This window comes from Oenanthe melanoleuca, chromosome 12, assembly GCF_029582105.1.
Source record: "Oenanthe melanoleuca isolate GR-GAL-2019-014 chromosome 12, OMel1.0, whole genome shotgun sequence".
NCBI classification, from domain to species: Eukaryota; Metazoa; Chordata; class Aves; order Passeriformes; family Muscicapidae; genus Oenanthe; species Oenanthe melanoleuca.
Genome location: NC_079346.1, coordinates 11,425,274 through 11,450,992, shown reverse-complemented (window position 1 = coordinate 11,450,992; position 25,719 = coordinate 11,425,274). Strand labels below are relative to the sequence as shown.

The window sequence follows — 25,719 nt, the reverse complement described above, 5'->3', positions numbered from 1 at the left end:
ACAGCATAATATGTGATCCCGGGAGAATGAAAGTAAATTTGCTTATAGCAAAAGGATTCCATTGGCAATTTTAAGAAAATTCTAAGCAGATTTTAAAATGCAAGCTGAAATGCAGCTCCTGAGAGCAGTGTCATCTGTTGGGAAGGTAAAAGATTTGTAACCTAAGCGACAGACTTACTTTTACACCTGAAATAGGGTTTTTATAAGTGGGATGCTCTGATTTCAACCTTTGTGTCCTTTCCACAGGAACATCCCTTATCACAGACCTGGAAACAGCTGTCCCCCACCCCGAGCTTACTCCCATGCCTCATGCAGGGGAGCTGTGAGGTTTCTCTGTGGGGTGTAGCACTGCACTCTCCTTTGTAGTTCTGTGGCAATTGTATTGCATCCCCTTAACATCCCTGTATCCACCCTTGATTCTCCTTGTTGTAACCCTGTTGCTGCCGTATCACATTCCCCTTTTCATCCCTGTTGCATCCCTATGGCAATCCCATTCTAAGAGCTCTGTAGCCTCACTGCCTCCTTCTTGGCTCCCTGCTGTGTGTCCCTCTTTTGCATCTCACGTGATGAGGCTGTTTGCAATCCCAACAAATGACTGCACGATGCCTTGGCGGGCTGAATCATCTTCCCGGGGTCTGGGTAAACCTAACCCTAATCCTGGTGTAGCTGCCCACCCCCTGCAGCCCTTACACCCCACTAAAGTCACCACATCACTTACACCACATCCCTCTGTTGCCGCTCTGTGTCCCCTCTTGTACCCGCACATTGTCCCCCCAGCATCCGGGCTGTACCTTATACACCGCTTGCAGCCCAGTGCATCCCCTGCTTTAACCCCGCTGAATTTCCATCACAGCTCCACTGAATTCGCCCATTGCAGCCCCCTTTCCACGCCTGTTACAATCCCCCTGGAAGCCCCATAACTTCTCCCCTGCATTGCTTTCGCAGCTTCATTGCATGCCCCCGTTGCATATCCACTGACATCCCCCTGCATGTCCCCGCTGTAGCCATCTTGCAGTCCTTGCCTCCCCCATCGCTTCAGCCCTATCGCAGCCCGCTCGCACCCCGTTTAACCCCGCTTTGGCCGCTCTCCCATCCGCTCTCAGCCCAGCCTATCCCCCCGCATCCCGCCCCGCCGAGCCGCATCCCCGCCTCTCCGGGAGCGCACGGCGCGGGGGAGGCGCAGCGGAGCCGCCGCGTTCCGCTCCCGGCGCTGCCAGCGCGGCCCGGCCCGGCCCGGCCCGGCTCGGATCGGTGAGAGGCGGGGGGGCGGAATGGGGGCTGACGGTGGCAGTGACAGTGCGTGGGGAAAGGAGGGAGCGGGGGCTGTTCCGCCGTCCGGGTGTCCCCGGTGCCAGCTGTGGCATCGCTGCGGGCGGGCAGAAGATCGCGAGCAAAGACAAAACCGATGAAAAACATTAAAATATATATTCAAAGATTTAATTAATTTGCCTTTAATTTCTGCCCCTCCCCCAGCTGTTAATCATTTGGTGGCGAGGAGGCTGAACAAGATGGTTTTTAAGGTCCTTTCCAAAGCAAACCGTTTTATGACTGTAAGGGATTCTATGGTCTCAGCTGCTACCGCTCGGAGGATGCTGTCTGTCATTTTGCGGGAGGAGGATGCTTTGAGGGGGCGGGGGGGCGAAGGGCTGTGTGCTGAGAGAAGGGGTCGGGATGTGGCCCCCGGGTAACCCCCCCTCATCCCTTCCCAGCTCTTTCCCGCCCCCTCCCCAAAAGCCGCTGTGTCCCAGCGCACCCGTGCCGACAGATGTGCCGTGCAGGCTCTGCTGCGTGCGTGTGCGGCAGGATGAGGATGGCGACCGGGCCGGAAGGAGGATGGGCACGTTATGAATTTCTAAACCAGCAGCTGAGTGGCAGCACAGCCTGCTTGGGTCATGCTTTTCACCCACCTTGTCTCCAGGCCGGCTGGCAGAGATGCTGATAGCTTGTCCCTGAATATTCCCAGCCCGGGGTACAGCAGCAGGGTCAGGGACCAGCCCAGACTCTGGCTCATGTTGGAGCTGTGTTGCACAGACACAAATGGCTCAGAGATGTACATTTTGTGAAATGCTCCTGCAGAAATAATGATGACATTTCTGCCATCTATAAATAAATGAAGGTGAAAGGGCACATTTCCTACTCTCGGCTCACTGGAGGCCGCATTAAGATTGAGAGCTGGCTGACTAACAGACAGACATCTTTCAAATATTAATAGATATTAAATTACAACTTCACTGTGATTAGCACCTAAAGGATCCCATAGCAAACTACACCATTGGGGCATCATAATAGTTGTTATGTCATCGTTTATAGTCAATATTATTTTTCCGGCTGCAGATGATGCAAGGGCGAGGGAGTTTCCAGGGGAAAGGGCTCGCTTCCATGTTTTGATTTTTCTTTTTACATGGTTAGTGGTGTGAGTCAGGGCTTCTGGTGGGCCCACCTCAGTCACTGAAGTCCTTCCAAACCCCCATTTCTGCAGGGGAACCTTAAAATTGGTTGATGTTTTTTCTTTTACAGATCTTAAAAAAGAACTAACATATGCCTAAATGTGCTGCTTAGCTTTCAGCTATTCAGTGATCAGTGAGACATGGACTGTGCTGGGTGCAGGTGGGCTGAGCAAAACCCTGGGTGCAATAGCAGCTGTTCAGCCCAGTCCTGATGAGCACAGCCCAAGACAGCTTTGTGCCTGAATGTTGGCAGTGGTGGTATACACGTGATTCCTGTTTTGTGAAATCCCTGCCTGGCCTTCCTCAGGGCTGCCCAGTGCATCAGCTGACAGTTTCCTCTTCCAGCCAAGGCCCTTCTGCCTTGGGTTGTGTTTTGTGCTGCTGCTGCCTCTCCTGTGGGGCTTGGAAAAAAATTAAAGATACACCTGAGCTGCATTGTTGCGTCTTCCCCAGCCTCCCTGGAGTGACACAATGAGCTTGAAAGAGGAAAAATACCTTTGTCCCATGGCCTTGGGAGTGCCTCCAACATGCTGTCCTCTGTAGTGACCCACAGACCCCTTCCACCTGTAGGCCCCTCTCTTTGCAGGTGTTGAGAGCCTTACTTGAATCTGACACAGGGGAGGAAGCAGCAAACAAATGGGGATGTGGAGCCTCCCCTTAGCATTTGTCCTGGGACCACCCCATTACTGGGGTGCCTTGTTTTGGGATCCTCCCAGGTGGGATGCAGGCTGTGGTGGTTAGTGCTTGTTGCCAGTATGGGAACCAGTGCTCCTGGTTTGGCATCCCATGCCCTGCCATGTGTGCAGCGTGCTCGTTGCCATGATCACACATCATTTATCAGAGTTGCCTAATTGATGTTTGCAAGTTAATTTATGAAGTGTGTGGAGATCTTTCCGAGAAGCAGTAGCAACACTTGGGGCCACTTGCTGTGACTCTTGGTCAGAGGGCACCTCAGAATGATGGATGAGCTGTGGTGTGAAGACTTACTGCTGTTACTGGAGGACTTGTTTTATTTTTAAACCCACAGCAGCTCAAAAAGCCACTCTCTAGCTGGTAGCAAAGGACTGTGCCAGGGCCTGGGGTGATGGTGCCGAGTCTCAGTGCAGCAGGGAGGGTCATCATTCCCTGATGGGCAAAGCACCATCGCAGGGCATTGCCACTGTGGGTGAGGCTTTGGGGGGCCAGTGTCCCTGCAGCGCTGATGGGTGCAGGGGCGGCTTCATTGGCAGGGGGTGCTGGGGACTGCGGTGAAAGTGGCTGCCCAGCTGAGCCCGCTGACATTTTCCTCCATCGGAGCTGGCCGTGGGAATCAGTGGCGGTGCTCTGCCCTGCAGAAGGAGGTTCGGAACTGCCATGGGCTCCCCGAACATCCCCCACCCCAAGCCCTGAGCGGGGCTTGCCGGGTGTGCGCGGCCAGCACCGGGGCTCGCGAGGTGAGCGGTGGCTGCCGTGGCCCTGCCGAAATGCTTTGGGGACATTGCGGTGGGGACAGCAGCCCCGACTGCCCCCGGACCTGCGGCCGGGCAAGGGCAGCTCTCGGAGATTTTCTGGCTCGAAGCAACCCCAGAAGTCACGCCGCGTGGCTCCGGTGCTCCTACCGATCGTCCCCCGTGATTTTCACAGCTAAAATCTGCCAGCGAGTTCAGGCCAGCATTTTGCTGCCACTCCAGTAATTTCCTGCGGCTGCGCTCCGCTTCAGCCTGTCTCACACAGGGAAGGCTCCGGGGGGGGGGGCACGCAGAGCGCTTGGAAAAGAACCCTTAAGACAAAGAGGAAGGGGATGACCAGCAGCTTAGCTGGCTTTGTTCTAATAGCAGTAATCACCTGGCGGGCCAGCATGAGCCCGCGGTGCCGGGTGCGCGCAGCGCTGCCCGGCGCGGCTGGCTCGGCTCTCCCCGCCGCTCCCGATGGCAGCTCGCACTTTGCTCCTGCTTGGAACAAGTGCACTCCGCGGGCTGCGTTGTACAAAGCACCCTGTTTACGTAAACGGGGGAGAGGTTGGTCCGAAGGTGAATATGAGACGCCTTGAAGGGAAGCTGATGGTTTAAATACCCGCAGCTCACCGGGCCGAGCCTGAAGGGAGGAGTGACGGCAGGGCTGCGATTTTGACCTTGCTGTTTTTTTCCTCTTCTGACAGTGTTTTCAGACACTGCCTCTGCCCACAGCGAGCAGCACTTGTGCCGAGAGGAGGAGGGGAACTCTGCAAGGTAAGCCGGGCTTTTTAAAGGCTTTCTTCTCTTTTAGCTTTCTAAAAGTGGTGCGGAGGTGGAGACGGAGGTGGTGACCAGGGAGCACAGGGGTTTCCACCATCCCGCATTTTGCTTCCTGCAGCCTTCTCTCGGTGGGGTCACCAATGGGAACAATGGCGATTTGCCATGCTTCATTTCTGCCCTGTTTTAGTGACATAGCAGAAGGCAGCGAGCGCCCTGGGGTGGGCTCCCTCGCAGCCCTGCTCCTATGGATGAGCTTTATCGGTTGCATAAAGTGTTTATCTATGAACGAGCCATGCTGAGATAAGGATCTTTCTACACGATTTTAATTAAATGAATAACGATGGAATTAAATGAATGAAGACGGAAATGAGGTTTAGATTCGTTAAGGATGTGCCTGATTAAAATATCTACATCATTCCTCAAATATCAGTTATCCCTATTTTCCCTGGGGGAAGAGGGCAAATCTGGCTGATGCTCCAGAGGTTCTGTAAACCTTTTCTCTGGGTTGTGTTTAATGTGGGGGTCCAATGTGATCCAGTGTGACGGTGTCTGGGGGCGGGAGGCTGTGACTGTGGTGATTGTGTTCCTGTTTCATGGCATCACATACCACACACACATCACCGGGAGTCTTGCAGGAAGCTGGAAAAAATCTGACTGTCCTGACACGGAGAAATGTGGAGGTGGTGATGGGGGTGAGTGGTTGGTGGGAGAGCACAGGCACTGAGGATGTTTTGTTTTACAAATGTGGGACAAGTGCTGGTGCTGAGGAAAGGGGGAGCCATGAATTGGTTAGCAGAGGGAATTAGAGGTGTGTGTGTGGCAGCATTTAATCTCTTAATGAGAAAAATATATCCCAGCTCCCTGTGGTAGGGAGATTTCAGGGACAAATATGACATTGTGCAAGAGCTCGCCCTTGCTCCCTGTGTCCCCCACCTGCTGTCCCTGAGACTTGTCTGAAAGATGCTTTGGAGCATGGATGGGGACCTGTTATCCACAGCAAGTGCAAAATGTGGGGCAGAAGTGAGGATGTGGGGGTGGGGATAAATTTGCTTCTGATAAGGGCTGGACACCAAAGAGTGCCCTGCCAAGTTGTTTCCTTCTGTTCCCGAGTCCATTAATAGGCTCTGCTTCCTTGATTAGCTGGTGCTGTGCAGAGCAGTAATGAGAGCTGGGCTCAACCCATCAGTTCTAGGTCAGTGTGTGTGTGCTGGGGATTTGGGATCAGGCAGGGGGAGAGAAGGGAGACAGATGCCTGCCTCCAAAAAGAACCATGGAGCCTGCCTGAAGCTGGCCCTGCCTGCACCCCTCGGGGAAAGGCTTCCTGCACCCATGGTGGGGGGAAAGGCTGCCTACACTCATGGTGGGGGAAAGGCTGCCTGCACCCCTCTGGGGGCTGTGCTTCTTGTGTCTGCAAAGTGTCCCAAGGGCTATGTCACCCCAGACATGTCCTGTGCCTCTTGGGAGACTCATTGCCTGCTTGAGATGTGCTTTCCTGAGAGGATAACTCTGCAGTAATTAGATCCATTAAGGAGCCAGAAGAAATAGGTGGGTTTTAAAACTGAAGGAGACTCTGCTGTGCTCCTGAGTGATACCTTCTTCTTGCAAAGCTTCTTTCCTCCTCATTTGGCAGTAGAGTTCTCATTTAGCAATGACTTGTCATAATTTCTGGTGGTTAACCTCAGAACTTTCCCTAAATGCAGGCAGGTGAGGCTGAGTAGTGAAGAGCAGCATGGATCTGGATTTGCTGAACATGTTTGTCATTGCTGGTGGCACCCTGGCCATCCCCATCCTGGCCTTCGTGGCCTCATTCCTCCTCTGGCCCTCGGCGCTCATCCGCATCTACTACTGGTGAGTGAAGGAGCCCTGCTTCTGTCAGAGGGGTGGGGTGGAACCTGGACCCCACACACACACAGGTCACAGTGCTGTGAGCAAGGCTGGGGGTCCTGCCCTGACTGCAGTAACAGCAGGGGACCTGAGCTCCCCCAGGGCCATGCCAGCTGTGTGCAGCTGTAAGCATGTCTGGGTGAAGAAAATGACATTTTCCTATTACATTTTTGCTGCTGAACCCTGTGTCTGTTGTGCTGTCCCAGGGGTTTGACTGTGCCAAGGGGCAGGCTGCCACTGCAGTGCCAGCTTGCAAGATCTCTCCAGACCTCTTTGGGTTGCTTTCCCCAAGGACAGGACTGAGACTGGGAAGAGCACTGGTGGTGCAGCCTGGCCTGGCAGCTGTGGCAGACTGGTGATGTCCCACCTCATCAGTGTGGCTGTGGTGTGGCTGTCCCTGGCTCACATGCTCCATCCCAGCTGACAGCCTGCTCAGCAGGCAGGGACTTTTCCCTCATTAGTAGTTATGGATGAGGATTTTCTCACCCTCTTTTCTGGAATGGAGCATCAGAGAAGATGGAAAGATGCTTTTCCTTATCTCCTTGGATCTTGTTCTTTGTGATACCAGGAGGAAAGCACTAAATCCTTCAGCCCTCCTTTGCTCCTGGAAATCAGTGATAAGCCCACTGGCATCTTTCTTCTCTGGATTTGTTGCAAGGAAAAGCTGGAATAACTCCATTCAGAAGTCAGGGCAGAGTCTCATTCCCCAGCCTGGAGCAGGCAGCAGCAGACAGACAGCACAGGCAGAGCAGGCAGCGTGTCAGGCTGCCCTCACGTGCTGCTTGTAAATGGTGGCTCTTACAGTTCAGCTCAGGGATGTTTCCAAATCCAAGTGACCTTCTGTGAGACGAAGCTCTTTGTCCACTAGAGCACTCAGGTGCAGCAATGGCATGAAGCCTGTTTCTAAAGGCACTTTAATTATCAGCCTTTTATTCACAGCATCTGAGAGAGGAGGGAGCATGGGATGAAAACCTCAGTGGTGGGATCATCACTCTGCAGGGGAGAGCAGGCTGTGTCACAGCCTTCTGCTCCCTGTGGATGTCTGGTGGTACCGGGTTTGGCAGCAAAAGTGGTTTGTTTCTCTAGATATATGAGTGGCTGGTGGAAGTCAGGGAGGACTCTGATGGACTGAGGTTCTGAGGAGGATCCTGGAAGGCTCTGTTGAGTGAGTGTGGTCAGGTTGAGCCTTCATCAGCCACAGGCAGGGGTGGCAGGACAGGGCAAAGGAGGTGCAGGGTCTGATGCTGGGAACTTGGAGGAGCCAGACTGAGTGGAAGGTAGAGAATGCCCTGCTGCCTTTGTTCTTTTGGGGTTGCAGATAAGGAGCTGAGTGAAAATGTACTGGGCAGCTTGGTCTGTGTTTGGGTGAGGGAGGGAGCATGTGAGCAGGGGTCAGAAGGACTGTCTTCTTTTGAAGGATATGGTCCCTCATCTCTTTCTCTTCCAGCATTTTTGGGAGTATGGGCTTCTTGCAGGAGTAATTGCAATGCACTGTGTGTCATGGGCACCTCTTTTGCTGGGAACAGTGGACAAGAAGCGTGGGTTTGCCTTTATTCTTCCTTTCCTATTGGCTTCTTTCCAAGCTGGATTTTTTTGAGGGGTGAAATGACTGTAGTTCCCCATCAGCAGAGGTGGGAAAGGTGCAGGCAGCATTCCATGCTGCCCTCCTCTTACAGCCCCATGCAGCTCCAGTGCAGCAATGTGACATTGCTCCTGGGAGCAATAGCTCCCTCTTCTCTTGACTGCCAGTCTGTGTGTCCTCAGCTGGTGCAGTTAAGGGTCATGCTGGGCCCCCCTCACCCATGGCCTCACTGCTTTCCCTGCCACTAATGCGCCTTCCTGCCTGGCAGGATATCCAGGGCTGCCCCACTGACCCCAGCCCTGCAACTGCTCTGCCTGGGCTGCCACAGGGGTTAATCAGTTTAGCTGCTACCACTAAGTGAGTTAACACCTTGTGAGGGATCAGTTCAGCTTTGCACAGATTATTTTGCCTTCTACTGAATTGATCCATTAGGATCAGTTGCTAAAAATGTTATCATCTTGCCCATCGGTAGTTCACGCCAGTGCCTTTGAGGCAAGGAACTCTTAAGACACTTATTAGGGAGAAATTCACCTCTCCTTGTAGGACCAGCACAGAGCTGAGATGCTGCTTAAGTCCCACTAACTCCCTCGAAAAAGGGATTATGCTAAAAGAGGATTTCATTATGCATAAGCTTTGAGTGGGCAGAGAGGTAGGACAGTCCAGAAGTGTTGGTGACCTTGCTCTTGTGTCTTAAATAAACTCTGATACGGCATATAAAAGTACTTGCCAGTGTCTTGGCCACCAGGAGTAGCCCAGTAGTTGTCCTGGCAAGGGTTATATCTGAGCACAGGGGAAATGCAGACAAAGCAAGCCCGTTCTCAGCCTTGGGCTGCACGTACACATCATGTGTCCAAAGTGTCACCGATAATCTCTGGCCAGGTTCTTCTAGCCAGCAGTTTCTCTGCATCCTCTGAGCAGGCTACAAGCATATGCTGGCAGGAGCAGACTGCCTCTGCTTTCAGAGGAACAGCCTTGGGGTTAGTCTGCTGCCTTCTAGGGTGCTAAACCCAGTGTGAGGATGGTCCACTCCAGTCCTGTGTGTGTATAAATGCATTTTCAAAGGCAGTCTAGTTGGTCCATGGGAATTGGGTTTCTGTGGTGCCCCAGGGCAACATGGTTGTTTTGGCTGGGACCTGATGTGCTTGTCTGTGAGGTGATATATCCCATTGATGCAGGACTGTCTGTGACAGACAGGACCCTGTGACAGATCCACCTTATCCACCTGGGAGAACTGTCTCCCTTGGCCTGCTCATCCTGTGCACTGCCTTGCCACATGTGCTGCCCCTCTGTCTTGAGCCCTCATACCACCAGCCTTTGGGTATTTTCTCTTTTACCATTGTTATTTTGGCCCATTTCCATTGCTAAATGAATTATTTAGGGTATTTTTTTTAAAGTTCTTAACAGAGTGTCTCCAGAAACCATCTGCAGTGCAGCCAGTACTACACCTGTCCAGATGCACAGGGTTAGTCCCACTAGTCCCATTATGGCACCAGTGAGAGCCCAACCTAATTGGTCTTAGTAAGCCAACAAATCTGTGGCTGCCTTATCACCTGGCTTATATCATGGCTGGGCCTTGGTCTTGTCTTTCTCACAGGTGTTTTCTCCTTGTTTGCAGGTACTGGCGCCGAGCCTTGGGCATGCAGGTCAGATATGCAAACTACGATGACTATCAGTTTTGTTATTCCTATAGAGGAAGGCCTGGATACCGGCCGTCCATCCTCATGTTACATGGGTTCTCAGCCCACAAAGACATGTGGCTGTCCATAGTCAAGGTGGGATTTCATTTCTATCATGCTGCTCCTTACTGAGAATTGATGGTCCTTGGCTTGGGGGCAGTGTGGGGGTCCCAATGCTGGCATGCATGGGATGGGATGACTGCTGTAGCATGTTAGGAAAACTCTGCTTAGCTCCTTGCCCATTGCTTGTTCCATCCCTTCACCCCTATAACATGCAGAGCTGCAGGGGAAGAGCAGTACACAGCTGCTTTCTCTATGGGAAGCAAGTCTTGGCCAAGCTGTCTCATCATGTCATCCTCGGTACATGAGCTGACTTATTCTGGTGCACGAGCAACCAAGGCTGCCAGGAGGAGAGTGACCCCCACTGCTCCCACATGGGCTCCCCACTTGCCATCCCTGGGCTTTGTGGCAGTTTCCCTGCACTGTAACCACTCCTGGTTTGTTTCCTCAGTTTCTGCCAAAGAACCTGCACTTGATATGTGTGGACATGCCTGGGCATGAGGGCACAACCCGCTCGGACTTGGATGATTACTCCATTAGTGGGCAAGCTAAGAGAATACACCAGGTAAAGCTCTAGCATCACATCACTCTGCAGAGGGATGTGGGGCTGTGAGGGATGCAAGGGACATGGGGATGTGAGGGATGCTAAACCCTGTGAGTCTGCCTTGTGTGGCCCCACTCCCTCCCTGCCCAGGCAGCCAGAGCCAGCAGCCTCAAGCTTTTGAGCTGAACTTCTCTAATGACCTGACCCATGCTGTTGTTTCTTCTCTCCTAACAACGCTCCTTCTGCTCCCTGCCAGTTCGTGGAGTGCATCAAGCTGAACAAAAAGCCCTTTCATCTGGTTGGCACTTCCATGGGGGGGAATGTTGCTGGCGTCTATGCTGCTCAGTACCCAGAAGATATTTGCAGCCTGACCCTCATCTGTCCTGCAGGTGGGCAAGGCAGGGGGGCGAGATAGAGAGGGCAAGCAGAAGCTGGTGCAAAAGCCCAAGGCAGTGCTGGAGGCAGCATAGATGTGTAGTGCAAAGCATTTAGAAATAATTTGAATTTGCATTCTGGAAATCTCTGGCAAGGCACAAGAGAAAATCCCAGCTTTGTGCTGACTGCCCTTCTCCAGGGGTTTGGCGTTTGCCCCACTGTGCTTGGGTCAGAGTCAGGACTAGGTCAAACGGGACAAGTTCCACTCTGGAGGAAAATGCTTTTCCCTTGGGATGGCAGGTATTTGCACAGTGTGTCTGCAGCCTCTCAGTTCAGGAGAGGGAACCAAGACTGTAACAGGAATGTCCTCCCCATTCTGGCCTCCTGAAAGCCCTGGTGTGCTGAAGACCTGGGGCTTTGGGAGCTGGAGAGCTCTGACCTCCCACCTTTGGGTACTCTGAGTGGGAAGAGCACTTCGGGGCTGGGCACAGGTCAGGAGGGTGTCCCCTCTGTCCCCCCCACCCCCAGCATCCCCTGGGCAGGGGCTCAGAGGAGCCTGGGTGTGACATGCTGCAGGGAGCTTCTCTGCCAGGGAGCCTTTGCTGCATCCTAGTTGTCATAGCAGCTCCTTTCCCCTCCCACACAAGGAAAGAGGCTTCCAAATAAGCACTGAGGAACGAAACAAAGCAAATGTTACCTAGCTACCAGGCTCTGGGGGCGTGGGGTTCTCACTACCCTCCGGGAGAGGTGTCAACTGCTTCTCTGGCTCTTTCTGGATTGAAACCTCCGTGTGGGGGCTGCAGAAAGGTTTAGGATTCAATTGCTGGGGAATTTTTCCTCAGTGTTGCATGCAGATGAGGCTGCTGAAATTTTCTGTCCAATCCTGTGCAGTGGCAGCCTGGGCACTAGTGTTTGCATCCAATAACAAAATAAATAAAATAAGCACTATAACTTTTGCAGAAGTAGTCATGCATGTCTACACCTCGTGCCCTGCCAGCCTGTGGGGTTGGTGGTGCCAAGCCCTGGAGCAGGAGGGAGGCTGGGTATCTCCGGATGCATATTGAAGTGGCTGTATGTACAGATGTTTTCTTCCCTTTTTTATAAATTTTTTTTAAAGAGTGAGCAAGCAGGAAGCCAGAGGCAGGGATGAGGGAGGTCAGTACAAGGATTTTTTTTTGTTTGGGCTGTTTGGGGGGATCTCATCTGGGTTTCAGCTTGCTCACTCCTTCTCATTTCACCCAGGCCTGCCAAGTACCACTGACAGCAAGTTCATCAAGCAGCTGCGGGAGCTGCAGGAGTCCAAACGCATTGACAGGATCCCTCTAATCCCCTCCACGCCCGAGGAGATGGCAGAGATGCTGAAGCTTTGCTCCTATGTTCGCTTCAAGGTGCCACAGCAGGTGAGAAGCTGACACTGGTTGTGGTGGCTGGGAAAGGGGGGCTGGGAGGTGCTGAGCAGGTTTGCTTCTCCCTGAGTCTCTGTGCTGCCACCTGGGCAATGCTGGGAGTAGAGCTGGAGCTGCCAACCCTGCCATCACCCAGGTGAGACACACCCAGCCCCACTTCCAGCGTTTTTCCAGCACTTTCCCTTCAAATTCTCTTTTCCAAGCTCTCTCTGGCAGTCCCTGCTGAAATTCCTCCTCCCATGAAGTTTTTGGCAGCAGGCTGGGATGTAGAAGGGTTTTTTAGTAAATACGGCTGACAGGAAGCATTAAATAGCTAAGGCAGCTGTTGTCTGATGTGGAGGGGGATTGTTTGCTGCTTTTTAAGTAGAAGTGATGGAAATGCTAATTGCGTCATCGCCAGGCGAGAGGAACCTGGTGAGGGGCTGGCTACTAAACTAGGTTTTCCTTAGGAAGTCTGGAGTGAGTAGATTGGAGAGTAAGAAAAAAATGTAAGGTAATGCCAAAACCTTTTGTGGTTTTGGCAAAAGAATACAAGAAGGAAGAAAAGTGCAGTCATGACTGAGGTGGCTACTGGCCAGGGGCAGAAATCAGGTCTGCATCATAAAAGACAATATTACTTGTTGCTGAAATATACCTTGCTTAAGCATGGTTTCAACAGCCCCACATGCTTAGGAAGAAGCTCATGCTGGGGCCAGGCTTGCTGGGGAGGCAAGGGCTGCTCCTGGGTGCTCTTGGGCGTGCTCAGCCCTGTGCAGGGCATGGCTCCCCTCCAGCGGCTCTGCTCTGCTCTCCCTGCAGATCCTCCAGGGCCTCGTTGACGTTCGCATCCCACACAATGAATTCTACCGGAAACGTAAGTGCAGGGTGGCAGCCTCCCCACTGCCCTTCCAGCAGGGTCCCCAGGGCGTGGGGACAGGCTGGTGCCAGCCCCTGTGTCCCCAGCACATGGGTGGGCCCCAGCATCCCCGTGCTGTCCTGCTGAGGGTGGGAGGGGGCAATGTCATTAACAGATTTGGGGACACGCCTTGGCCATGCACTGCCACCCCCACTGGTGACAGGGTTGCTACTTCACCCTCGCCCTTCCACCTGGGCTAACAGGTACCTATGAGCACATGGTTTGGCTGAGGGCTTGGTGGCAGGGCAAGGACAGCCCATCATCTCTCCATGGGTTTCCCAGTGAGGGGACGCCAGCAGGACTGGCCCACAGGGCCCCCTTTGAGAAGGGGAGGCAAAACATCTCCCTGTAGGACTGACTCTGCTTTTGCCCCACTAGTGTTTTTAGAAATCGTGGATGAAAAGTCCAGGCACTCTCTCCATGAGAACATGAGCAAGATCAAAGCACCGACACAGGTCATCTGGGGAAAGCAGGACCAGGTAGGCAGCCCCCCACATCCCCCAGACCTGTCTGTGCCTCTGTCTCTGCCTGTGCCCAGCCTCGGGGGCATGGGGGGGCTGTGCTGCTGAGCTGTGCATGCTCTGAGGGCAGCTGGCACACTGTCTGGATCCCCAGTGGGTTAGACACAGCTCCAGCAGGGTGATGGGCAGGAAGCTGACAGCCAGCTTTCCAGAGCGAGGAGAGGGCAGTGCCAGGGCTGAGGAGTGCTGGGGGGCAGAGGGGGTGAAGCAGGCAAGGGCTGGGAAGGAGAATAAAGTGTCAGCAAAAAGGGTTGTCCTGGCAACTGGGAAGAGACATGCTGTTTGTGGGCAGGCTTTGAGGCAAAATCTTAGGGTTTGTTTCAGAAGCAGGAGTGGGAGGGGAGATGTGGGAGGAAGCAAGCTGCAGGCATGCAGAGGGCTCTGTAAATGCAAAGATACCTTTGCACTCAGACAGCAGCCAGAAAGCATCCAAGAGAGTTCCCTGCTGCATGCTGAGACTGGCACCATGCAACCTCCCTGCTCTGTCCCCAGGCAGGGTGCTGGCATCACCTGGGATGTCTCTGCATCCCTGCTGCACATCTCAGTGGGACCCCGGCAGGGTTTCTGCAGTGCCCAGCAAGCCCCAGCTCTGGCTGTGGCAGTGACTGTTTTTTCCCCTGCTGTCCAGGTCCTGGATGTGTCTGGTGCCAGTGTTTTAGCAGGTGCTATTCCAGACTGCCATGTGTACATCCTGGAGAACTGTGGGCACTCCGTGGTGGTGGAGCGGCCCCGCAAGACAGCCAACCTCATCCTGGAGTTCCTGGCGCTGCTGCACAGCATAGACAACAACAAGAAGCAGGCATGAGCACGGCAGGGAGCCCAGTGCCCATGCCAGGTTAAATTGTAAAGTACTGCAGCTTTGATACGTTCTCAGGGATCTTGAATGAATTGGGGTCAATGTGCCAAAGTCCCTGAGGAAGGCAGAATCACTGATACCTAAACCTATAGCACCACTGGCACAGCAACCTGGGGTCATAGAGCAACCTCCATAGATGCAGGAACAGAAGCAGAGTATCTCCCTTTTCTACTTAGAGGTAAGGTAGAAATGAGCTGAAATCACCCAGTGCTCATCACATAGCCACCCATCTTACCTGGGTTACCAGCACGTAGTTGTTCATGACATTTACCTAAACTGTATATGAAATGTAGGAAGATACCTGAAATCCTGGACTGAGACTGAGACTTACAATGTTTTTACTACTTCGAGTCCATCGTGTTGCATGCTGCTGTGCTGTAAGAGAACCCCCAAGTGCTCCAGGCGTCTGCTTGAGTGCTCTTTGTGTAGCTCCTTATCTCATGATTTATGCAGAAAACAACAGAAAACTTCATGTGTGGAAGTCCAATGACTGTATGTGCAAAAATGTTTACACTCTGAGTGGGTTTTTCTAAATCTCTGAATAGCTCCTGTGTATTTGTAATGCCTTAACATTGCCCAGGGTGTGGTGTCTGTGCAGAACCTTGCCCAGGGTTGGTTCTACCTGAGGGTGAACACAGCCAGTGACAATGGGGTGCAGGCAGCAGCTTTGGCACCGCTGTGGAGCCGGGGCAGTGGGAACTGCCCAGGGTGATTTGGCCCCTGAGCCCGAGTCAGCAATAAGCCCATGGCCAGGGTGTGACTCACCACCTTGGGTTAACTCTTGTCTCAGCTCCTCTATCACATTGTGCTGCTGAACACCTGGATGTAAATAATGATTTTCTTAATGAATTCTGTGAATTCTGCAAAAGCCAATGCCACAGGAACAGGCATGAGGGGTGGGAGGGGGCTGTGTGTGTGACCAGCACAGGAATGGTGAGGAGGGGTCAGCTCGCCCACAGGGTGCTGGGCAGTGTTGGGGAAAGGTACAATGTACTTCTGCATCCTCTCCATGATTACAACTCCTGACCCAGGGAGGCTGTAGGTAGAAACAGGTAATACAAGCAAGCTGCACTTGACAGCCTGCAAGGTGATGTTCAGGGATGGATCCTGCACCTCTCCAGGTGTGTCCCTCACTGCACTTTACAGCCTGCAAGGTGATGTTCAGGGATGGATCCTGCACCTCTCCAGGTGTGTCCCTCACTGCACTTTACAGCCTGCAAGGTGATGTTCAGGGATGGATCCTGCAGCTCACCAGGTGTGTCCCTCACTGCCTGTCCCAGGGACGGAGCGCTGGTCCCACTCTCAGGCAGGACCAGTGGGTGCTGGAGGGCAAGGCAGTGTGTGGAGCCTGAAAGGCAAAGCAGCAGGTGGCTGTCACCCCTCAGCCACCCCCAGCCCTCCTCAGGGGATGGCAGTGGGCGTTGTTAGAGTGTTCCACCCCCAATCCCCAACTGGGAACACAGGCTTGTGGTGCTGACAGCTTCCTGAGCTACCCAGATCTGTACATACATCCCTGTCAGCTTCTTGGCTCTTTTTAAGAGAAGAAACATTGTTCTTTTAGAAAAATAGAAATTTGCTGTTAATTGCTTTGTTATTGTTTCTACTACAGGAGTTGATTTAACAACCAAAATTGCTGATAGCTTTATGTGGTAAAAGCCAGAAAAACTTGTTCGGTATCTATATGGTTTCTCCTGCCACAGATTGCTGTATGCAAAGGATTTATATGGCTATTAAAATCTAGTGATTTAAGGAGTCCATGGTGCAGTGACTTTTTTTTCCCTTGAATAAGGTGGCTGTGGTGTGAGATGATACAGGGGTCTTGCTCTGCTGCTTCTTTCCTCCCCACATTTCTGGGAGATGCAGGTTTTGGCTGAAGGAATATTTTGTAATGGAAAGAGAAATGTTGAAGACCCAGAAGGCTCAAGTCTCATTTCTTCAATGACAAGAAACATTTTCCTTTTGTTCATTTTATTTGGAGAAGGTGACACCAAACACTCAAGAAGGAAAATAAAACCTCAGGGGGGCAAGGGAATTAGGTTTTAAGCACCAAGATTCCTCTTAAAACCCTTGCAAGCAAGTTAAATACCAATTTCATCTATTATTGGAAGCCTTACTAAATTCATACACTGTGCTAGGAGTAGCATTACATCAATTTACAGGAAAAGTATTTGCATTTCCTCTTTCTCCAGAAGGCTCTTGAGGCTCAGCAGCTGCACTGTTTGCCAGATAAGCTGCAGGGAGGGCTGAGGAGCATCTTCCTGATTTCTGATACCCCTGCCCATGTCCTGCCACTGCTCCACTGCTGCAGTGATGCATGCATCAAGGTGACCCTATTAATGATCACAGCACAGAGGTGGGAGGGGGCTTCTCCCTCACAGGTAGGGGCTGAGGTTGGGTTGGTTCAGGGCATCTGCCTCACACGTTGCAGCCTCTTGTGGTTCAGCAATAAAAACCCTCAGGTCTGTATTGGAGGGGGCCCAGACTGGCCCCACAGCAGCTCAGCCTAATGGAGAGGCAGGGATGTAAATCTGCCTGCACCTGCAAACACACCTGGCTGCTGCTCCCATTAACCCTCATTTCCTGCTGGCAGCCAGAAAAGCCCCACACCAAACAAGGCTCCCTCCCTTGGTTTTGGCTGCTGTCCCCTTGGCACTGAGCCCCCAGTGAGCTCTGGTCACCATCCATCTGGTTATGGGAAGAGGCAGAGGCTTCGGCTCCTCCTGGTGGGATTTTGTGTCAGAACTGATGGAATCATGAGGAAACTCCTGGATCCCGGTTGTGGCAAGCCCAGGGAACCTGCACACAGCCTGAGAAACCTGGTGTGTCAGGAGGAGGGGATGTATTTTTGGTTTGTTGCCCCGTGTGTAAGTATTGCTTTCCTTGTACCCATGTGGCTAAACCAGGCCTGTGCTGGGGCTGGGCTGGGTCATGAGGCTCATGGAGGTAAAGGCTCAGGAAAAGCTAAGTCTTTGGTTGTTGTAGGTCTTGATAAGGCTGTTGCACTGTATCCTGAAAAGAGGCTTCAAAACAAAATAGGCTGGCTTGAAATAAATCTAATACTCCCTCTGAGCAAGTTGTTTTGCTGCTGAGCATCTAAGCCTGTGGTGGTACCTGCTGCTGGAGTGTCACTGGGAGCAGGAGGGACAGAGCTGGTGGCAGCCAAGTGCCTGGGTACTTGGTGTGTGCCCAGTTGATGCTGAAAGGGAAAATGTGATGACCTTGAAACATTCAGGGAAACCTGTTCCACACAGCTGCAGGCAGATTCTTGTCTGCAGTGGAAAAGCACCTTTCTCCCTTTTTCCCCAGTAAAGCAGATTAGTTAGCATTTGCTGCCTGGTGAGAGCACAGGTCTGCACAGAGCATCCTCTGAAGGGCAGAGTGATGCTCAGGGGGTCTGGCACTATGGTTTGGGTTCTGTTGTGGGTGCTCCCCATTCCAGCAGCCCACCATCCAACTGAACCTTCCCCTGACCCAATGTGTGTCACATTCCTCTTAGGCACATTATTTTTGCCATGGAAGCCTGGATGGGAGTGCCCTGGAGCATGGCTGCCCTCACCCACTGCAGAGCCCCAAACCCTGTCCCTGTGCTGCCTGTGGCAGCCTTGTGACCTGCCAGGACCCTCTAGCTGAGACTCGCAGCAAATGCAAGAAAAAACATACAGGATCTGGCAGGGGGCTTGGGTTTGGTTGTTTTTCCTTCTGGGAGGCCGTTCTCCTCTTGGGGGCGGTTTGGGATTGTTCATTAAACACTCTGAGCCGCTGGTATCAGTGACCTGTCCGTGTCACTGCCGGCGCCACAGCGCTGCCTGCCGCCTCTGCCGCAGCCCCAGGCACGGGCAGCAAACCTCCTTTGGTGCGGAGAAGACAGGCTCCTAGGTTGGTATGAACATTGCTAAGGCTGTTTCACTATAGCCTGGAAAGAGGCTCCAAAACACAACAGGGCTGGCTTGAAAAAACATCTAATGCTGCTTCTGAGCAAGCTGTTTTGCTGCTGAGCATCCAGCAAACATGGGAGCAAACAGCCACGAGCAGGGTGCTCTGACAAGGTGGCTCTGGCGGCTGCCAGGAGTCAGCACACAGCAGGCAGTGCCATCTCACCCCCCTCAGAACCCCACTCTTTCCCAGAAACCTTAGGTTTGCTCTGGAGAGCAGGACCCACACCCTGGTGTGCTGCTCTATTGATTTTGTTTGTTTTGTTGTGTTCCGGGAAAGCTGCACAGGCGCTGGGTGAGTGGACAGGTTTCTGGCAGCAGTTTCTGGGATTTGTGCTTCCCATGGGTTTGCAGTGTTCCTTGGCCTGGGCTCTGGCTCACCTCTGTGCAGGTGACCTGCATTCCTGGGTGGATAACACAAAGTCTTCTCAAGGGACAGGCACATTCAGCTGCAGGAGAGGTTTCACTCAGGTCTACCATGGCATCTGCCTTTTCTACCTGAACATTGGGAATGCCCAGGAGTGCTTGAGTGCCCGGTCAGTGTCTCTCTGTGCACTGGAGCAGCCTATGCTGCTCCAAAGCCATTTCATGGGATAGCAGTAATGTAGAGCTGGGAGAAATCTTCAGAGACCAGCCCTAGATCATCTTCTGCATGAGCCCTGAATGTTCCCACTGGTCTTGGACACTCCACCACAGCTCCCCAGGAGCTGACGGGCTCCGAGGGCATCCTAATGAATAGCCTGAAACTGATGAAATTTAAGCTTATTACTTCTCCTGTTCCCATCAGATGCTGGCAGAGTGTTCACAGCCCCCTGCAGCTCCCTCTTTCGTGTTCACAGATCTCCTGTGTCCAGAATAAAACCCTGCAGGCTTTGCCAGCTGCTCCTGTACCTGGAGGGATAATGCAGGCAGCTGGGCACAAGGTCTGGGCTTACGCTTCGCTGGGTTCAAACAGCGGGTATCTTGTGACAGTGTTTTAAGGACAAACACCCCAGCCAGCTTGGTTTAAAATAAACAAACACCCCCTCCACCACCCCAAATGAGGTGGCTCAGCCTATGAGTCACCCTTTCCCGCAACCTTGATCCCCAACCTGCTTTTGCACACTGGTTATTAATACCTGGAAGCAGAATACAGCATAGCCCTTTCCAAAACTACATCCTCCTTTGCCCACCTCTTTTTTTTTTTTTTTTTTTTTTTTTTTTTTTTTCTATTTGCCAAGATCATCTGTATTCTACCACAGCCCTCCAGTGCATCCCCTTGGGGCAGTCTCAGCTGAGCCACTGATGGAGCTGTGGAGAATCTCCCACTGTCTCCTCCCTTTCCACAGGGAACCACAGGTAACTAATGAAAAAAAAGAATTTTGCTGTATGTTTTGCAGACATCTTGTGTGCTGAGTTAATATTGAGTTTCTTTATTTTTCCAGAGGGAATGACAAAGTGTTGCTGAGCAAAACCCTACTAAAGAAATACAGTCCTTGCTGCACTCTGCTTCTGGGGCCTGTTGCCATATTGCAAAAGAAAATTGATTTGGAGTAACATGACTAATTCTTGTTATTGACCAGCCTGACCATTTCTAGGTGCTTTGTACATCCGTTCCCAAGCTGCTCAGGGATGCAGGGACCAGATCCAATGCCTGGAACATATTTGCTTTAACGTAAATAACCCTCAGTGGTGTCCATGAGGTTGGGAAATATTTGGAGTCCTGCCTTTGACCCTGTAGGCAGGAGTGGTCACTGGCTTGTTTGCAGATCCAGGTGAAGGCTGGAGGACATGGGGCTGCTTGGGACCGTGGATGTAGAGAATGGGGACCTCACAGGTGCTTTTGTGCCTGGGGGTCCCCATCCTCGATACCCGTGGCATCCCAAATTTCAACATCCCAGCTCCCCAGCAGTTGTGGTGAGGTAGCACCAGGTGGCAGCAAGGGACCAGCATGGGGAGCTGCTGCAGCGCTTAGGGGAGCAGAGAGAGCCGTGATGCTGCAGCCCCTGCTCCAAACTGCGCCCAGGGGGGGTCCAGCTGTGTCTGGGGCAGGGTCTGGTCTCTGGCTGTGGGAGCTAGGTCCTGCTTGTGTCCCCAAGCCATGTGTTACCTGTCCAAGGGCAAAGCCCAGCATTCCTGTCTCATGCTTGGGACTTTGTGCTCTTGGGGTCAAATTCTCTCCTTCCCTAAGACAATCAGACTTTGAAGTTTAAGGGCAAGTCACCCCTGTAAGGAGTTAAATAATTAACCTGTTTTGCAAAAGCCTCAATTTGGCTTGCAAGCAAACCCCTCTGTCCTCCTGGGGATGCTGTAACCAGCTCAAAAATGTTGGTCTTGGGTTCTGGCTCAGAGGGGGGTGATGTGAGGGATGTGAAAGAGGAAAACAAGGTGGTGCTGGGCCAGGCCATCACTGCTGGGAGTAGTGTCAGTTCATGCATCCTATTCTAGGGGGCTGGAGGAGGTGGGGGTGATGTATCTACCCTCTTTGTCCCTGGAGTAATGATGTCAGGCCTCCCATCCCACAGGGCTCAGGAGAACCCCTGCAGCATTCTCCTCTCCTCCCTGCATCTCTCTTCAGAATCCACTCCCTGCCAGCAGCTCCTATCTGAGCAACCAGAGAGCAGTGGCAATTTCCCTGCAGTGCTGCCAGCTGCCAGCCTGGGTTCAGTTAGAGGGAGGCACACCTGTCCTGGTCACCTGGCAGTGCTCTCTGTCTCAGTCCTGACTTTGGTTAGCTGTGTTTGAAGCCTGAGCAGGCGGCTCTGGGTGGAGGCCAGTGCGGCGCCAGCACACAGAAATGGGATCAACAGCCCTTCCTGTTGTGCAACTGCTGCACAGCCCACGTAGAGAATTTTTGGGAGATTTGTCAGGGCTTTTGTTTTTTCAGTTAATATTTATTTGCTTGTTTTGAGTCTTGCTTTCACAAACAAGGAATTTAAATAGTACAGGCTGAGAGGGAACACGACCCTTGCCTAGCCTGTCCTGAAGTGCTGTGTCCTGCCCCAGGAGCTCCCTGTGCCCACCCGAGCTGCCCTCACCTGCCCAGACCTGGCTTTCCCTGAGCACAGCTCCCCAGTCCCACTGGCTCTGGAGCTGGCATTCTGGTTCAGAATTTACAGTTTTGCCTGGCAGCCTGCACGTGTTTCTTATGCAATAGTTCAGCCCAGGGTGAGGCTGAATGAGCCCACTCATCCATTCCCTACACACACAGGGCCCTGGGCTTTGAGTACCAACACCCCTGCTCCAGACCTTGTGCTGGACACAAGGGACAGCTGATCTCATCCCACTTGTGTAGAGCACCACGTGAGCCCTGCCCGTGGGGCTTCAGGCTCCTGGCTAAACAAAACTGAGATGTGAGTTCCACTCTGCTCTGGAATGTGCCAGATGCCACTTCTCTACTCCCCACTTCCACTTTGGTCCCCTCCCCGCTGGTCCTGGGGTGAAGCTGGGGACAGGAGTAAGGCACAGCACTGTGCTCTAACCAGCACCTTTCTAGCAAGGCCTACATTTACTGGCTTTCAGGCATTTTCTCTGTGTGTACCCCTGATTTCACTGTGTTTCTGCTTGTGGCTCCCAAAGCAGGTACAGGGGTGTAGGGTATGGTCATCGAAGCTCCTGAGGTGAAGCTGTTTGTGATGTGTAGGGGAAAGGCAGGGAAAAGTTGCAAAATCCAGGGGCCAGTGCAAGAGATGTACGGCTGACATGCTGTCCATGGTTCAGAGAGCATCAGGCATGAGCAGATTTGGAAAAACAACCCCTGGAGAGGCTGCTAATGCTGGCAGGAGCCTGGTGTCCCGGCACTTGAGGGATGAAGCCCACGTGCTCATGGTGCCATTGGCATGTGTGCCATCCCTGGGCTGGGGTGCTCTGTCACCAGTGGGGTGCAGGAAACCCTCTCCCCATCTCCATGAGCTGGGCACCAAGAGCTGGGGGCATCACCAGCTGCAGAGAGTGACCCGTGTGCGGCTGGCACTGGGGGGCTGTGACATGGGGCAGGGGCTCTCCTTGGCCTCTTGCTCTTGGGTGGGTGCCATGGGGAAGGAGTGCTCTCCTCTGGCTGCCTCCAGCCCTTCCCACCACTGAAAGGCAGCTCCTGGGAGGTGCCCATGGCTGGATCAGATGAGGCAGTGAGTAGCTGCCTGCAAAAAGCTTTTTTTGGTGCTGTTATTTAGGTCATCTCTAGGGTCCCCATGAGCCAGGTTACTGTGCCCTCGTGCCAGGCACGCCACAAACCAAACACTCATCACTTGACTTCATCACAGCCCTGGGACACTGCTCTCTCTGGGTTTGCCTTTTATTGAGTGAGCGAGGTGCCTGCCAAAGGTCAGCTCAGGGTCAGTTCCAGATCTCCCCGTGCAATCCCGTGCCAGGCAGGGAAGCAGGGAGCCTGATATCTTGTCCTGATGACCGAGAGAAGCTGGTGGGCAAAAGGCCACCAAGGGCTGACAGGCAATGTGCCCAGGCACCACCCTCCTGCCTGCTCAGGGCTGCACAGGCCATGTATTTAAAACACTCTGTGTCAGCACTGGGGCTGTTAGTCTCTCCTATAAACAGGAAGGTTATTGACTGTGCCAGTGGGTTCAGCTGGAGTTACTTGTGTTGCTTTAAGAAACTGAGGCATCCCCAGGAAAGGGAGCAAACTACTGCAGTGGCATCAGCCTGCTGGGATGGGAACATCACACTGCCCTGGAGAGCACAAACCCTTAGGGAGACGAGTGTGAGAGCAGCCCTCAGCCCTGGGAAGTGCCAGCCTCTCCATGGTGGTGCTGGGAGGGACTGAAAGAGTGGCAGGAACCTTTGCACAGTCCTATCTGTGTCTTCCCTGTTATAAAGAGCACATCAAGACTTCTTGATAAGAGCTGCCATAAATCAAAAGCTGAACCACAGCTAGAATCTCTCCTGGGATGTGCCCTTGAGTCCCAGGCTGCAGGGATGGATGTGACACTGGTGCTCCTCTGCAGCATGCTTGTGGTCAAAGCTTGGTCCCACCACACTCACGCCTCTCCCTGTGCTGAGGAGCTCTGGTGTCCTGTCCCCTTCCCTTTGTGGAGGGACAAAGGTTGGTGGGTGGTGAGAGCAAGGCCTCCCTGTTTCCCTCCCAAATACCAGCAGCAATGAGGTTGTCAGAGCTCTTTTGGGGAAATCAGAAGCAGTTTGTGTAAGATTGAGTCATCGGGGGTGGGGATCAGTCTCCTGGGACTGCTGCTGCAGCTGAAATGACTCTTCCAGCTTTGTCACCAGTGGGAGCTGGTTCCCCATTTCCAGGCTCTGTGCCACCTCCCATCCTTAATGATCACCTTGTCCTTCAGAAATCTGCCCCAGAGTAATTCCAGGTCCCATGGCAACACCTAAGACATGGTGCTGGACACCCATCCCCTGCAGCCCTGCCAGTGTGCCTTCAGCATGACCAAATTTTAACCATTAAACCTCTCCAAGCACTAGCAAAGCAATGCTGTTGCCACAGGCTGGGCTGACCGGCACCATGTTGTGTTACAATTGTCCAGAAAATGCCTTTTTGAAACTTTTTTTGCAACTGCCCACTGCTTTACCCTATCTCAGCTGTAGGGCTGGTGGCATATGAGACAGGTCACCACCAGCTGAGATAGTAGTTGTTGCTGAAATCATTTTAGTTCTGGCCAAACCCAGTTACATCATCACCTCTGCATAATCAGAAAGGAAACATAAAATCTGAAAGCAAATAGAAGATACAGGCATTACAGCCACTGGCACCCTGCAGGATGAGTCTGGCCTGACCTGTGGCATCTTCTCACTTCTCCCAGACCCTGTCCTGCTGGGACCTCCCTTGCTGTTGCTTTGGTTTTTTTCTGGTTACTCTCTCTGCTAAATACTGCCTTGCAGGATAAGTTGGTGTTTTTGACATTTTTAGATGCCTCTCAGTCCAGTGTCAGGACTCTGTAATTAAAGGAACTGTTTTGGCAGGATGGTGCCAAGCTGGAGCTCTTGGTTTGAAACCTCCTTCCCAAAGTATGTGCAGTGCTAATGTATTGTACTATAATGTACTCTCCCCAGTGAGGGGATGGCCATGTGGGAGGGACAGGATCCCTTTGGACACCTGCCCACCCTGTCAGGAGGGATGGAGGGGCTTGACATGGCGGGGTCTGATTTTTTTTGGGACCTGAGGTTCTGGAGCTGTGGGATGCCTGTGCTGCTGCTCCCTGGATGAAGGTGGCAGGCAGGGTGGCACAGTGGAGACCAGGGCACCAAGGCCTCTTCTCCTGAGTCCTCTGTGCCCTCATTGTATCCAGAGTGTGTCCCTTCTCCAACCCTGCCATTGGGGTCACTTGTCCCAGAACCTGACTGTGCCTCGACAGGTTGGGCAGCACCTGTCTGAGCCAGCAAAGCCTATTTCCCTTCACAAGCTGAGAGATAAACCTAAAAATAACCTTGTTATCTTCTACTTGATCCAAATCAACATCAGTCCCAGCTATAAATAGCCATGCATATGTCGAGGTGGGTTGCAGGGTGTGGAGCAGGGTGGGGACACTGTCCCCTGTCAGGGGCTGACCCCACAGTGAGGGGGGGGGTCTCTGCGCCAGGCTGCAAAGCTGCTGCTTTGTTCCCACCACGCTGAGAAGGGTTGTGTCCTCAAGGTAGCTATGTGCCAATGGGTGCAGAGACTCTGTCCCATTGCAAAACAAGTCCCAGGAATAGCTGGATAAACACTACCCCACGTGCCCTCTCTGACATGGGGCCTTGCCCAACGTGTTACCCGAAAATCCTCTGGCACCGTCACAGCTTCAGGGCCTGGAGGGGTTGCTGTGTGGGTCCTGCCCAGCCTCCTCCTGCCCATGGTCTCACTGCTGTGCTGTGCCATGCTGTGCCACCCAGGCCTTGCTGCAGCCCCTGCAGTGCTCCATGGTCACCAAGGGTGGGCTCTTGTCACCCTATAATTTAATACTTTCACCCCAGAATTTGCTGCTCCCCTGTACCAATCTTCCCCATCCCCAGAGAATTGTGTGTTCTCCCAGCTGTAAATTCAGGGAGTTTTTGGGATGGAGGCAGCAAAAGAAACTGTCTGAGGGGAACATGGTAGGGCTGTGTGGGTCAGCGAAGAGGGTGATCAACTAATTGGGAATTTGGTGCTGTTCCCTTCAGGTTAGGAAGAAATTGTTACACTGGTTAATCTTTTGGCTAAACCAATTAGAACAGCCAAAGTGGGACAAATCCCTTCTTTTGCAACTGCCTGTACCTGCTGGGAATGGGTGCTGTTCCTTCACAGCATGGCCATGTGTCCTCACACACATCATTGGCCAGTGGTGTCAAGCTGGCGCATTTCACACCAGCTCCAAGGAGTGGTTTCCTCTGGCCTGGACGGGTGATGCCTGATG

The 25,719-nt window shown here is 52.8% G+C and overlaps 1 protein-coding gene across 3 annotated transcripts; it reads left to right on the top strand.

The window, feature by feature from the left end:
- Nucleotides 1-573: 573 nt before the first annotated feature.
- Nucleotides 574-16,211, top strand: ABHD6 (abhydrolase domain containing 6, acylglycerol lipase). 3 transcript variants are annotated; one of them, XM_056501434.1, is made up of 10 exons: nt 574-1,251; nt 4,585-4,654; nt 6,361-6,508; nt 9,742-9,898; nt 10,314-10,427; nt 10,663-10,795; nt 12,024-12,181; nt 12,986-13,040; nt 13,461-13,561; nt 14,232-16,211. In XM_056501434.1, the coding sequence occupies exons 3-10, from the start codon at nt 6,390-6,392 to the stop codon at nt 14,406-14,408; spliced, it is 1,014 nt and encodes a 337-aa protein (XP_056357409.1). In that variant the 5' UTR covers nt 574-1,251; nt 4,585-4,654; nt 6,361-6,389; the 3' UTR covers nt 14,409-16,211. The 3 variants fall into 3 exon arrangements, with proteins under 3 accessions (XP_056357409.1, XP_056357411.1, XP_056357410.1); XM_056501436.1 differs by having other exon boundaries at nt 1,173-1,251; nt 4,594-4,654; XM_056501435.1 differs by lacking the exon at nt 574-1,251 and adding an exon at nt 4,155-4,456.
- Nucleotides 16,212-25,719: the final 9,508 nt, after the last annotated feature.

What these genes read in the sequence shown, in the direction of transcription:
- ABHD6 (XM_056501434.1), top strand. Translation starts at nt 6,390, where the DNA reads ATGGATCTGGATTTGCTGAACATGTTTGTCATTGCTGGTGGCACCCTG. An exon ending in AAGCTAAGAGAATACACCAG is followed by an intron (nt 10,428 to 10,662) that starts GTAAAGCTCTAG and finishes GCTCCCTGCCAG; the next exon opens with TTCGTGGAGTGCATCAAGCT. An exon ending in GCTTCAAGGTGCCACAGCAG is followed by an intron (nt 12,182 to 12,985) that starts GTGAGAAGCTGA and finishes CTCTCCCTGCAG; the next exon opens with ATCCTCCAGGGCCTCGTTGA.